General features: G+C 41.4%; 1 protein-coding gene across 1 annotated transcript in view; it reads right to left on the reverse strand.

The window, feature by feature from the left end:
* cacna1g (calcium channel, voltage-dependent, T type, alpha 1G subunit) overlaps positions 1-15,263 on the reverse strand; it is a 239,374-nt gene that overhangs the window by 50,052 nt on the left and 174,059 nt on the right. Inside the window, exons 24-28 of the mRNA XM_055654095.1 lie at positions 12,446-12,597; positions 11,087-11,196; positions 8,326-8,459; positions 7,322-7,392; positions 2,962-3,040 (exon numbers count right to left, since the gene is read on the reverse strand). Of these exons, the coding sequence (XP_055510070.1) occupies positions 2,962-3,040; positions 7,322-7,392; positions 8,326-8,459; positions 11,087-11,196; positions 12,446-12,597 (546 nt within the window). The remainder of the gene's footprint in view (positions 1-2,961; positions 3,041-7,321; positions 7,393-8,325; positions 8,460-11,086; positions 11,197-12,445; positions 12,598-15,263) is intronic.

Consider the following 15,263-nt stretch of genomic DNA (forward strand, 5'->3'; position numbering starts at 1 on the left):
AGACACCTCATGGAGGTGTGGAGTGCGTGGGGACCAGGGGATCACATGTATCTGCAGATTTTCTAGCACTTATGCTTGGAAATCTGCACCCTGTGATAGTAGAGCAAACCCATTGATTTTAACATTGGGGGAGAAGGGGGGGAGGGGGGGGGGGAGGTGAGGGAGGGGGAAGGGGGGGGGAGAGGAGAGGGGGGGGGGGCAGGGTGGAAGACGGGAGGGGAGAGAAGGGGGGGGGAGAAGGGGGGGGGAGAGAGAAGGGAGGAGAGAAGGGGGGCCGGAAGAGACGGGGGGGGAGAGAGAGGGGGGGGAGAGAATGGGGGGGGGAGAGAAGGGGGGGAGAGAAGGGGGGGGAGAGAAGGGGGGGGAGAGAAGGGGGGGAGAGAAGGGGGGGAGAGAAGGGGGGGGAGAAGGGGAGAGAAGGGGGGGGGAGGGGGGGGGAGAGAGGGAGGGAGAGAAAGAGGGATGGAGGTGGGGGGGGGAGAGGTGGAGAGAGAGAAGGGGGGAGAGGGGGGGAGAGAAGGGGGGAGAAGGGGGGGAGGGGGAGAGGGAGAGAAGGGGGGGAGAGAAGGGGGAGAGAGAAGGGGGGGAGAGAAGGGGGGGGAGAGAGAGAGAGGGGGGGGGGCGTGTTGTGTGTGAGAGAGCGGGACTGTGTGTGTGAGAGAGCGGGACTGTGCATGTGAGAGAGGGGGAGAGAGAGAGGGGAGGGAGAGAGAGAGAGAGAGCGTGGGGAGGGGGGGGGGGGGGAGAGGGGGGGGGGAGAGAGGAGAGAGGGGAGGGAGAGGGGGGAGGGGTGGGGGGGGGGGAGGGGGGGGGAGAGGGGGGAGAGAGGGGGGAGAGAAGGGAGAGGAGGGAGAGGGGGGAGGGGGGAGAGAAGGGGGGAGAGAGAGAGGGGGGGGAGGGAGAGAGAAGGGGGGGAGAGAGAGGGGGGAGAGAGAAGGGGGGGGAGAGGGGGGGAGAGAGAAGGGGGGAGAGAGAAGGGGGGGAGAGAGAAGGGGGGGGGAAGGGGGGGGAGAGAAGGGGGGAGAGAGGGGGGGGAGAAGGGGGGAGAGAGAAAGGGGGGGGAGAGAGAAGGGGGGAGGAGGGGGGGAGAGAGGGGGGGGGAGAGAAGGGGGGGAGAGAAGGGGGGGAGAGAAGGGGGGGAGAGAAGGGGGGAGAGAAGGGGGGAGGAGAAGGGGGGAGAGAAGGGGGGGAGAGAGAAGGAAGGAGAAGGGGGGGAGGAAGGGGGAAGAGAAGGGGGGGAGAGAAGGGGGGGAGAGAAGGGGGGGAGAGGGGGGAGAGAAGGGGGGAGAGAAGTGTGGGGGAGAGAAGGGAGGGGGAGAATGGGGGGAGAAGGGGGGAGGAGAAGGGGGGAGAGAAGGGGGGGGGGAGAAAGGGGAGAGAGAGGGGGGGGGGGGAGAGAGGGGGGAGGGAAGGGGGGAAAGGGGGGGGGGAGAGAGGGGGGGGGGGCGGGGAAGGGGGAGGGGAGAAGGGGGGGAGAGAGAAGGGGGAGATAGAAGGGGGGGAGAGATAGAAGGGGGGAGAGAAGGGGGGGGAGAGAAGGGTGGGGGGGGGGGGGGGGGTGGGGGGGGGGGGGGAGGGGGGGGGGCACTTTCAAGAAGCCAGACAACTTTTAATAAGCCAGAGATACACCGCTGTGAAGTTTAACAGGCATTTAACATTACCGGTCGGTTTTCCTTGGTTCTGAAAACTTCCTTATGTTTTTTTTCCCCCCAATGAGCCAATTAAAATGCCCGGTCAGCAAAGGAGATTACCTACGGCTACGTCGACTACCTACAACGACATGGCGACCCCACTACCACTGCACTACCAGTTCAAAATTATTGATTTTCTCCATGCCGACCAATTTTTGCTCGCAGAAAATTTTTCAACATGTCCTTAATTCCCTTAAGTCATAGGAGCAGAATTAGGCCATCCAGCCCATTGAGTCTACTCCGCCATTCAATCATGGCTGATCCATTTTTCCCTCTCAAACCATTATTGGAACATTTTGCAACCGAGGTAAGCAGAATTCCACTAAGAATATGAAATTCAGGTTACTTGTTAATTTACCTTTTTAAAAAAAAAATTGTTGAAGATAGTGTATAACTAATGAGTTAAAGACGTAGCTTACATTATTTCTTGGTTATATTCATTGAAGGCATAAACAAATAAAATATAAGGCCTACATATAACCAGCTACAAATTCCATTTTTGATTAGTTTTTAGATACAGCATGGAAACAGGCACTTTGGCTCACTGAGTCCATGCTGACCACCGATTACCCATTTACACTAGTTCTATGTGATCCCACTTTCTTATCCACTCTCTACACACTAGGGGCAATTTCACAGAGTACAATGGACATATAAACCGCATATATTTGGGATGTGGGAGGAAACCGGAGCATCCAGAGGAAACCGATGCGGTCACAGGAAGAACGTGGCAACTCCACGTAGAGAGCACCCAAAGTCAGGATTGAACTTGGATCTCTGGCACTGTGAGACAGCGGCTCTATCAGCTGCTAGCTAATGAAGGTAAATTAAGGCTGATATCTCTTAGAATGTTCTGCTAGGTTTTCAGCTTACACCATACTTATTCAAATCAACAAAAATGTGGTAGATTCGACGGACTTTGTGATGATTAATCTTTGTTCATATTATGCATTAGAACAACAAAACACGTTGAGAAATAGAATATAAGCAATTAGCAGCACATTGTGTGGCACGGTGGCATACAAGAGAGGAAGACATTGACCTTCTGATTCACAAACCACCCCAAGACTGTGTGTTTACTTGTGTCATCTGGGACTGTTGTTGGTTAACTGATAGCAATGAACTGTCAAATTTAGTCAGCCATCCTTTCTAACCATGTTGCAGGAGAGATATTAAAATGAAAAACAGTGGCAGGCAGTAGGGATGGATATCAAACAGTGACATGTAATATTAGTTCAAGATAGATGTATTTCTGCATGTAGTGTCTTACCTAGGTCCCCGAAAAGTTCAACTCCAAGAGCTGCAAATATGAAAAACAGCAGCATGAACAAGAGGCCAAGATTTCCGACCTGTAAGAGAGAGAAAGTCCATGAAGGATTGACTTTTTCTGGGCAAAAGCCGATAAATTCCCCTTTTCTCTGAGAAATGGTTTTGAGGCTCCTTTCTAGTGGATGTAAAAGATCACAAACATTATTCAAAGAAGAGCAGTGATATATTTCCTTGTTGCCGTGGTCAATATTTATCCATCAGTCATCATCATTAAAACAGATTACATTGTCACCATCAAATGGTAATTTTTGGGAAAAAAGACACAAAGTGCTGGATAACTCAGCAGGTCAGGCTGCATCTCTGGAGAGCGGCATACTGCGTCTTTTTTAGTCTTGGACTCTGTGTCTTTTTTTACTCAGCTCTTTATGTCTTGTTTTTTTGTACCCATTGAGTTACCCCACACTTTGTGTCCTTTTTTATTTTTTTAATTTTTAAAAAATTTTTTGTTTATTTTATTAGAAGTTAATACAGTACAAAACAATACAGTGGTACCTAATTTTAGGTGCCAACTATGTCATAATGTAATACATTCTATGTACAACCTCTAGTTTTATGTTTTTGAAAAGGAAGTAAAAAAAACAAAAAATAGAGAGAAGAAAAAGAGGAAAAATAGATAGTAGAAAATAGAAAAACATGAAGTGTGTATATAAGAAAAGAAAAAGTAGAAAGTAGAAATAGGAGAAAAAGACCCTTAAAAAATAAATTTTCAAATCTTTGTTCGGAGATGTAAATCTATCCACGACCTGACCAGGTTGTGTCCTTTTTTATGAATGAGTATCTGCAGTTTTTTGTATCATTGTTTTGGGAGGTTGATGTGTATAAATGATGCTATGTTTCTTTCAATAGAAGAGTGACTACTAAACAAATGTATTTCAGGGACTACACTTTGCAGCACCCTGAGCATGAGAGATATTTTATCAAAATGCAAGATTTCAGTTTATTTTTGCTTAAAACAGAAGATGGAGAGAATGGACATCTTTGATCAGAATGTCACAGACATAGAGAAATATAGAGTGTCATTAATCAACGAATTGTTACTTTGATAGATCAATCTTGGATATTAAAAGTCTGCTAGTTAGATATTAAATTAAAAAATGCTGAAATTTGAACAAATTGAAAATTGAAAATTGAAAGGCATTAGTTATTTTGTGTCACTCAGGGCATGTTCCAGCATGTGTTACCCGTGTAATCTTGAGGAAATTTCCATGCCATGGGCATACAGGGCAAAGTCATTCCACATCCAATGCTTCTTAAGAATCATTGAAGAATCATTGGTACCATACTGCCCTAGCAGTACCTGTTCTACACACTCCCAAGGGCTTACCTGCACACTGCCTAATTGGGATATCTTCAGGTCATTAAATTGTTTATCTTTATGTTTACATATCAGTCGTGCTGCTGCAACTAAGAATTTTATTATTCCATTTCGGGACATATGACCATAAAACACTCCTAGCTCGTTAACCTTTTTGCAATCTCTGACTCCTAACCTCTCCATCAAAGACACAGGATCAGTTTATATACTCACCCCTCTCCGATGTGCTACCAATTCTAATCCCGAATACAGTTCCTACTGACACCAAGTGCCAATTTTCTCCTAATCCCTTCCTAGGACACAGCTCAGTTGTGCCAGTGACCACCAATCTCTTATGTCCAGTCCTAGGAAAAGAGAACCTACCTACAAGCACATTATTAATTCTGAAATTGGTGTACATTACAAGCAGAAAGCCAATGACTGAAACCTTGATGGGCTTCATTAGGGGTGCTAAAATTCCCAGGTTTGTATACTTTAGTCCTGGAGAATGATTCATGAGGCAAGATCTCTAAAAGAGTATCATGCAAAATGTTATTCCTACAATAAAAATACAATGCCAGTTCTTAGTCAGTTAGAATGTTCATATCTGAATATTCCAAGTGATAAGAGAGCCATTTCCAAAGATATAATGTATCCTACATTTTGGAGGAAAGGAATAAGGAGAATCATTTAAAATGATGAATCTAGTTTTGACAAGATTGTTTGATTGCTACAATTCTCCCCAACTTCTATGCAGTAAGCTGAAATGCAAATCTCGGGCTTTTCATTGCTTACATGTGCTTATTAATTTTTAATTGGAGAACATTTGTATAACTTTCTAATTACAAAACAATTATTCCGAATATGCTGCAAGTTTTCAATTTATGAACTATATAAACTTCCAAAACTGATGATAATAATTGCTGAATAACATTTACCACTTGCAGTAATCTGTCTCTGCATGCTAATGCATGTTTCCAAATTTAGGAAAGCAGATATGATTGAGACCAAGTCCAGATCCAGGAAGTGGCAAGGGAGTGGGTGTCCACGGATGGTTGGGCGGGCGAAGTATTGGAGGGGAGACTGGGGTGAATGGGCAGCTGACGTAGATCACCATTTGAGGGATAGAATCTGACCCTGTTATTTGGTGAGTCAATAGTTTGCAATCAGTAAATAATAAGTGGGTGTGGAATTGGGGAAATTTGGTTAGCTGGGGGAAAGGCTCCAAGTTAACCAGTAATCGATGAGTCAAGTGTAAGGAGATCAACAAAGAAGAGCCTATCAACCTACCCAAGACGCATTCACAGCATTTGGCAGTGGCCTGCTCAGAGAATAGAGCTTTAAGGCCAAGATTGACCAACTGCAGGGGTACTTTAGAATTTCTTGGCATAATTACTAAAGAAGGATCTAACAGACAATATGCGTGCCTCCATCCTCCGTGCAAAAATAAAGTCCCCCATCAAACTTCAAGTATGACTTGATTTGACCATGAAATCTCTCAGAAATTAACCTGGGGGGAAAAAATTGAGTCATGTAGCGTCGGAAAATGCCATATAGTTCAATTTCTGTCCTGCTGTCATTTCAATTCTGGCAATGGGGCTCAGAAGAGAATGAAGGTACTTCTCTTGCAAAGATACAGGAATCAAATTGCATCAGAACACTGTCAGGACAAGCTTTGATCTAAGTTCAAATTTTATTAAAGCTTTATCTTTCCAATGACTGTGGTGGGCTCTTAGTAAAATTAATTCGGATCTCAAACTATCATTCAGTGAACTTGTCATCTGTATGGATATATCAATCTCATCTTCACCAGCACTTCTTCAGATGACTGGTTAAGCAATGGCGCATATCATACAATCATCACAAAGTCTCTCTTCTGAAACAAGAGGATTAAGATCCATTGTTACAAAGAGTCCAGAGAAAATTCAGAGCTACTTTACAAGCCTCCGGCAGATGACCACCGAGTAACTGGCATATTGAGAATGGTTTATAAATGTTTATGTCTTTGAAGGCATGAGAGGCGAGACTTTAAATTGAGCCTGAAGCAAGCACAATATTGCTAGCATCCTTCTTGCAGAGTGGTGAGGGAGCAGATTTATGTGGGGACAAGAAAGTCCAGGGGCAGGCTGTAGATACATTAGATCTGTTTGGTGAACTTTTGTAACTTTGTCAGTGCCAGACACGTGGCAACACTTGTGTACTGCTAAGGTGAGGACTGCTGTACAATTTTGCTGGGTTGTATGCAAAACAAAGCATTTCACTGTACCCTGGTACATGTGACCATAAAGTATCATTGAATCATTAGTAGTGGCTCCCAGACTGGGTTTCGTTTTGAAACATAGCTCAATTTCTATCCTTTAAGTGTTAACTCTGGATATTAACCAGAGTGCTGATGTGAAAAGTCAGCATGAAGGATTAGGACCGTGTGCATACCTTGAGTATCTGGAAAAAAAGACCAAGAAAGGAATATTCACCTCAATACAGCCCTCATGCTCCATGCTGATATTTCAAGCTGATATTTAATGTTAATGCCCAAGATAGCTGAGTGGAAGTGAATATTGCTAAGTTTGTTCTTTTTCTTGTTCCTACTTAACTACCATAATAGGCAAAACATGGTCGAACATCTTCCAGAAAGATGATCATTACTGACTTTGTTGCACTTTGAAAAGCATTGCATTGAAGAGACAATAAATGCATGTTCCAGACTGCAGTGTGGTGCTGGAATGGCAGGCTTTCTGACAGAGAAGCAGGGTCTGTCAGTGGAGCTGGATCACATGATGGGAGAGCAGGTAGGGATGGTAGCATTGCATTGGGAAACTTTTCCTGAGGCATTGTAACAACATTGAGTTTTTGACCTGAAAAGGTTTTTACACAAAGACTATAAAATAAGAAAACATCCCCTGCTGTCAGCCTAGCAGAGCGTAGACCTATAGATAACATCTGATTCAGCGCAGAAGACCCGCTGACGCCATTGCTATTAATATAAAAAATTAACAAAGGTGCTGACCTGTGGTAGAGCCTGGATTACTGTGTTCAGCAAGGCTCTCATTCCGACTGCCATCTTCAGGAGCTTGAGGACTTTTTGAGGACATAAGCAAAGATTATAAATGCCAGAGAAACAACCAGATTTCAGATGTTTTTTGACTACTCGACCTTGGATTGTATAATAATGTTCAGTGAAAATCCTAGCTCATTTACTTCTCCCAAGGGTTCTTGAACAGAATAAGGAAATAATAGGTACATGTACAGAGCTTTCAACCGTCTGGATTCCTCATTCATATCTGGGCTTCACACCTCAGGTGGGTTACATTGCTCTTAGTAGGGGTGGACCACAAGTTCACCTGAGAAGGTTTATCATGATGAAAGATTGCATAGCTTATGCTTTTCTTCCTTGAAATTTGATCAATGTGTGAAAAAAATCAGGACGACACCCCAGCTTATTAGTGAACTGTTCAGTAGTCTGATAACAGAGGGGAAGAAGATGTTCCTGATGTGTGGCACGTGCTTTCAAACTTCCTGTCAGAATAGCACTCTTCCACTACAATCCTCTTTCTTCTATGGGTAAGTCAGTTCTATCAAATCACTATGTATCCCTTCAACTTTAGCCTCCCCAAGAGGGACTCTCAAATACCTTACTAAAATCCATATAGACAAAACTGCCCTATCCTCATTAATCTCCTTCAACTTTACCTCAAAAAGCTCAATCAAGTTCATTCTTTTATCTGTCATGCTGTTAACTTACTCTTTTTGAAAGTACATCTAATTTTCTTTCAGAAGATATTGTTGAATCTGTTTTCACCAAACGTTCAGGCATAGCATTCTCAGTCAACAGTCATTGCTGAAGAAAACTTGGCCCTCTGGTTCTTATCTCAGCCGACATTAAAAACACATGTACTATCAATCAATGTTATAGAGGTAGTTGGGCGTAACTCTACAAAAGGGGCAATGCATTCCATTGTCCAATTAAAGTTTTAAAAGTACCTTTGTGAATAATATTTTACATTCACTGACCTCTAGCAATCCGGAGCACTCTCATGATTCTAATAATAGTGGGGTTGATTGGCAGAGAAGCATTCACCTCAATCTCTTCAAGGGTGATTCCCATAATGGATAACAATACAATAGCTAAGTCCAGCTGGTTCCATCTGATTAAATCAAAAGGAGAAATTAAATGCAAACCACAGCAGAGTCAAAGTTAACATATGCTATAAATGTAAAGAAATGCACTTAAAATAAAGGATACATTCTGTTTTCATTTCATTTATTCAATTCTTATGTAAAAGTTTTATGCTTTTGTTTCTAGAGTGGGTAAGCTGCATAATGGTAATGATGGACCTTGTGATTTTTTTTATAATCTTTTACTGAGTGCAGATGTTACTGGGAGAGCCAGCATGTATTGTCCATTGGAGTCGTAGAGAACAGAATCGACGCTTTGATCCTCTATGTCTATGCTATCTGTCAAGTTCCTTTCTATAGTAATCCCATTTACCTGCATTTGGTGCATAGCTGTCTGTACCTTGGCGATTGAAGTGATCATTTCTTAATTCCAGTAATCCATTCTTACTTGTCCTGGAAAAGATAGTGAAGAACTACCTTCCTGAACTATTCTAGGTGCTGGCATTGGATTTTATATTTAGACAGATGATAAAGGAATGGCCATATGTTTGTAGATCAGGGTGGTATGTAACTTTGAAGAGAACTTAAACATGGTGATAATACTATGTGCTTACTACTCGCCCTTCATGGGGAGAGGTTATAGGTTTGGAGGATGCTATTTAATATAGCAATATTTAAATATAGCAAGTAACCTGTGTAAAAGCCAATTCTGGTTGAATTCCAAATTAATTGAATTCTAAATTATAGGAAATGTTAATTAACCCACCAATTCACCAGTGTCCTTCTGAATTATGAAGAAGGGCCTCGACCTAAAACATTACTCGTTCCTTCGCTCCAGAGATGCTGCCTGTCCCGCTGAGTTACTCCAGCTTTCTGTGTCTATCTTTGGTTTAAACCAGCACCTGTAGTTCCTTCTGAATTACCCCTCCCAATGGGCAATCAGCTACATGGCCTTAGTCAACCTCATGAAGGCCTTTGATCATTAACTGGGAGGGACTTGAGGTTCTCTTCAAATTTGGCTACTCACAGAATTTGCCTTTATCTGCTGTTTGCTTCACAATAGTATGAAAGCCATGATCCTTTCCAATGGTTTTACAACAGTGCCAATCTCAGCGAAGATGAGAGTGAAATAGGGCTGTATCAGTGTCATTGCTGCAATTCATCAACATTTTTTGCTGCATTGCTGTGCTTCACCTCCAGCAAAGCACCTATGGAGTGGAGTTAGTGTTCAGAACTAATGGGAAATTGTTCAGCCTACGGCAATCAGAACCAAGGTCACTCAATCATCAGTCATTGATCTGCAATAATCAAAAACGCTTGCATTTGTGTATACTAAGATGGTATAAACCATGGATGTTAAACCGTGACTGTTTGTGACTGTTCTGGCAACTGTACCAGATGACTAATCCAAGACCAAATCGTGCAGAGTGAAGATCAGCCCACAAAAAATATCAATCATCTGGAATATAATTATATTTTTCTGTGACTGACGGGAATTTTGAAGGATTTGTACTGAACCTTCGACTGTTCTGATGCTTCGACGTATACTGAATAATGTAGTTAGATGGACTGACAACTCCAAGGGGTGGAATGTAACGAAAGGGTTAAATAGATAGCTTCACCTAAAATGGTGTTGTCAGCTAATTTAACAGCACCACATGCCTTGTCTGAGCTAGGAAAACAATTAGATGTCTTGGGAGGTGGCTTAGGCTATCTTAGAAGGACCAGTAAAATCATGAGTTCCACCTGCAAGGTCATTAAGATAATTGTTTGCCTTCTCAGGGACATCCTAGCTCAGCATCTGTTACGACAAATAACTCAGGTTTTTGGCACTAAGGAGGATTGCTAGTTCAAAAACATAGTCATCCGTTGTTCTTAGATTAGGGTAGCTATTTTATTATATACTGTAAGTGTATGCTTTAACCGAGCTGTTAGGAACTTCACTCATGAGGAGAGGGGAGAGGGGGAGAGGGAGAGGGAGAGGGAGAGGGAGAGGGAGAGCGAGCCTAGGCCATGGGCCCTCAAGGTCTCCAAGCCAACCATTGCAGACTGGAGTCTCGCATGTGTAGAGGGGCGTGAGAATTGTTACTTGATAAATGTTTCCTGTCTTTTGCTTTGATAAATATAGTTGTTTGTACTCTTTAAAATGTTCTTTCTTCAGTCATTAATGAGAATCCTTCAAAACCTGTTTGTTTCAATACACCTATCCACCCACCCCATTAGGTAATGCCTGTCCCATCTGTGGTAGAGTCTGCAGTTTCTACATTGGTTTTACTAGTCACCCCAGAACCCATAGAAGTGGACTATATGCCAGTCACCCTTAATACCGAAGGACTGCCTCTGGGGAAAAAAAAGATTACTTGACTAACGCAGGTCCATCTGTTGCCCAAACATGGGCCTCCGATACTGTGGCAGAGAACAAAGCAAGGTGTTAGTGGGCATCCTATTTTGAGGATTAAGTCACCCCATTATTGTTCGTTTGAGACATTCTACTGCTCTTGATTTGGCCCCATGGTGATGTGAAAATCATATGTTAGTTATAGATTACTGTTCACACAACATGCTTTACATTTTCTTGTAAACTGGTGCAGAGTGCCCCAAACCATGGATACAATATCATTACTCCCCACGTTTTATCAGTGCTGTAGTGTTTTACCTATCCTTGAAGAACCGGCGGAAACCAAAGGCCACTAATTTGGATACAGACTCCAGGACAAAGATAATCGTGAAGATGTAGTTACAGATCTTAAGCGCCTCATCAAGGATCTAAAAATTAGAGATCAAGATTAAAGAAAAATGATTATATTACAACCATTATAGATTTGTCCATCTGTGTGTATATATTATATATATATAAATTGGCATTTGATTTAAAATTAATGAATATGCAGCATAAAAGCAATAATTTGACCTGGTATGCTTGTGATAACTCTGACTCTTTGGTAGAGATATGCAATGGTCCTATTCAATAAAGGGAAGATTTTAATCTATATCTCATTTGAAAATTATTATTGAATCTACCTGCACGGCCTTTCAGGTAGTGCATCACAATCTGAAAGGATGTCAGGGGTTATGGGGAGAATGGGGTTAGGAGGAACAGATAGATCAGTCATGATTGAATGGCAGAGAAGACTTGATGGGCCGAATGGCCTAATTCTGTTCTTATTACTTCGGACCTTATAACAACTTACACTGACCCAAAAATACATTACTCCAGTTGCCTTTATTTATTTTTTAAATAATCACTTTCATGTCTTCTGGTCACTAATTATTTTCCTCCTCCATCTCCTGAATTCTCAGTCTGAAGAAGGGTCTCGACCCGAAACATCACCCATTCCTTCTCTCCAGAGATGCTGTCTGCCTGCTGAGTTACTCCAACATTTTGTGTCTATCTTCCTGAATTGCGGATTGCTTGCTAATTCCGTTTAAACGAGTTAACCTTGCTAATTCAGTTCAAGCTAGTAGACATTGCTTCAGTGTTTTACCGCGATTGTCACAAAATATTTACACAAGAAGTGTATTAGTTTTCTACGGGAGAACTTCCATACCAGTTGCACTTATGTTATCAGTTAACAAAACAGATGAAATGTAGATATTCAACAAAAAACAGTAATCCTCTTCTTCAACTTCCCATTAATTTACTCTTAATCTTTTAGCATCTTCCTGTGGATGTGGAAGTCTCACTTTCGCTATAGATGCTATCATACTCATGTCAGTGGTCATCTTGCCAGAAGTTATCAAGTAGCATTGACACAGTCCTATATTATTGTACCATTACATTCCATAACATTTGGGTGGATTATAGTCACAGACTTCTTGAAGCAAGTAACCACTTCATGATTTTTCAGACTTTTTAGATCTGAAAAAGTCTTGATAAGTTTCAATTTGTTCATTCTGGTTACCGGTATATCTCCTGCCAGTTCCTAAGTTAAAAGTAGTTGGTGTGATCAGTTTCAGAACTGTGATAAATGTAATTTTTCTGCTTCTGGTTTGATAAGAAAACTTTCTCACTTACCTTTGGCTGCTGATAATGTTCCATTGCCATGGTGATTACATTCAGCCCAATCACAACCGTGATGAACAAATCCAAGTAATGACTTGTGCACATTTTGTGGATGAAAAGGCGAGTAGGAGAATAATCAGAATAATAAGGTTTACACTGTGCTTCTAAATGGAGGCAAGATATTAAAAAAAATATATTTAGATCAAAATTACACTTTTTTCACATTGTTATTTTACATAGCTGATATAATGCCAGAATATTGGTTATTCAGTGTCAAAAGCAACCTGTAAAAAACAGAATGGTACCTGTTTATTGGAAAATCAGATGGGCAGAACACCATCGTGGCATCACATAAATCCATTAATGTCTGTTGATCATCCCGTGACACGAGTTCTGTGGTGCTTAGCTCCACATGTTTCTTAACTGCCATACATTGCCATGAGTTGTCATCTAGTCCCCCCACTTCACACTTCAAAGGCTTACAATCAATTCATAAATGTATAATCCAGCCTTCCTCAGACTTACTCAAGAACTTCTAGTTCAGACGATTAAAACTCGTCACTTGAATAGTCTGTACATTTTCAACTTAATAATAGTCTTGAGAATATGATGCCAGTCATAGGGTCTGCTGTCATCAACAAAGCTTGCAATAGAATAAAGACCATTTTGTTAGAGAATCCAACAAAATTAATATTGGGTTGGAAACTCTGCTTTTGAGATTTTTCTGTTACAAGCACAAAATATGAATATTACCAAATAAGAAAGTTTCCTTCCATTTGTGTCTAAATTTTAATTGAATAGCGACAGTCTTTAAATAAAGTTGCACTCCTAAATAAATCTTGTGAATCTCACATTCACTCAAGGATTAAGGTTGATTGAATTGTTCTTTTGACACTGAATGTCTTAAGTAATAAACATGAGTAATGTGCAGATCGAATTAGTCGCCATAGAGATCTGAATGCAACCCATTAGTTTTGTGATTTTTTTTTACAATCTAAGCCGCAGTGTTGCAATTAAGTTAGCTGCAATTTACACTGGACTGCTCAATATACTGTAGTCATGGGCAACATATGCAGAAAGAGCAACTTTGTAAAATACATTGTCACCAATTAGTCTTCTCCTTTTCTATAATCTCAACTGGAGCTCCAGTGCAGTACTGAGGGAATGCAATGGTTAAATTTATTTTAACTGCTTTTATTTTTGAACATATACAGAAATCAATTTCTTATAGTTATTTTAAAAAAAAATAGTTACACTTGAAAAGTACTTATGAAAATTCTAAATGTAGGAACTGAAGAATTGAGGGACACAATTAAGTCAAGATTTAATTAACCTGATATTATTGCTATCAAAATGGCACACCAGCTCCGCCCCACACATGACAGTGTGTATCATTGAACCAGTGCACTGGAGCACCTGGAGGAAATCCACGCAACCACAGGGAGCACCCAAGGTCAGGACTGAACCCGGGTCACTAAGGTAGCAACTCTACTGTGGAGCCTCTGTGCCGTTCCAACATATTGTGTATTTTGTGTCCTTTACTGTTTACTGTGTAGTGTATGTTTATTGCCTGTTTTCCATTAGTACTGTACATATTAGCCCCCTTATTTAGTTGTAGTGGATAATCGATAATAATGGACACCATCTTAGTTTTAGTTTAGTTTAATTTAGAGATACAGCGCATGAAACAGACCCTTCAGCCCACCGAGTCCACACTGATTAGTGGTCCCCGCACATTAACGCTACCCTAAACACGCTAGGCACAATTTACACTAATACCAAGTTTACAAACCAAGCCAATTAACCTACAAACCTTTATATCTTTGGAGTGTGGAAGGAAACCAAAGATCTCAGGGAAAATTCATGCAGTCACGGGGAGAACGTACAAACTCTGTACGGACAGCACCCATAGTCGGGATTGATCCCGGGTCTCCAGCGCTGCAAGCGCTGTAAGGCAGCAACTCTACCGCTAATTATAGCAAGGGGTTACTGTAATTCCTATTATCCTGCGAGGATAAGGTATTTTCATTGACAATTATTGCATGTTTGCACTAATACATTTTGTTTAGTAGTAGGGCTTTGGGTCTTTCATAATTTTATACTTTTACTATCCTATTGCTCCAATTAGAAAAAAAAAATTCACTACCTTAAATTAGATTGCGAAATTTGCTATTCCGCACTTTTTGCATGCCTTTTAAGACTCTAATCTTTCAAGGTGATGAAGAATGATTGGGACTAACGAAATGCAAATTGCAATAAATGAGGGAAAGTAGGTGAATTAAGGAGAATAAAAGCAGTAAAATTTGCACTAAATCAGGTTAATATTAAAATGATTAATTTTATACCTTAAACCTTTCTGCACAATGTGTTTACAGATCTAGTGAGCAGTCCCTAACCCATACCCAGATTCAAATTAGTACAGGGTACTTTCAGTAGTTTTTTCTTTATAATTTAAACAAATTGCCTGCTGAACCAGATACAGCTTTGAAATGTAATCCAATATGATGTTTTGATGATCTAACATGCTAATTATGCAGCTGAACACCATTAGTAGTAACTTTCTCTTTAGTCTTCAATGGCAAAATTAATCTCCATGCAATTGGTAAAGTTTAGATTATTATAAAACAATCTTTGATAAGGAATCATGGGCCTTAATCCATTTCAGACTAATATTCTGATCACTTTTCCGAATGCTGTATGAAAAGAAAGCAATCATTTTGAAATATTTAGTTTTGGAGCTACAGCGTGGAAACAGGCCCTTCAGCCCACCGAGTCCACGCTGACCAGTAATCTCCCATACAATAGTTCTATCCTACGCACTGGGGACAAT

This window comes from Leucoraja erinacea, chromosome 23, assembly GCF_028641065.1.
Source record: "Leucoraja erinacea ecotype New England chromosome 23, Leri_hhj_1, whole genome shotgun sequence".
NCBI classification, from domain to species: Eukaryota; Metazoa; Chordata; class Chondrichthyes; order Rajiformes; family Rajidae; genus Leucoraja; species Leucoraja erinaceus.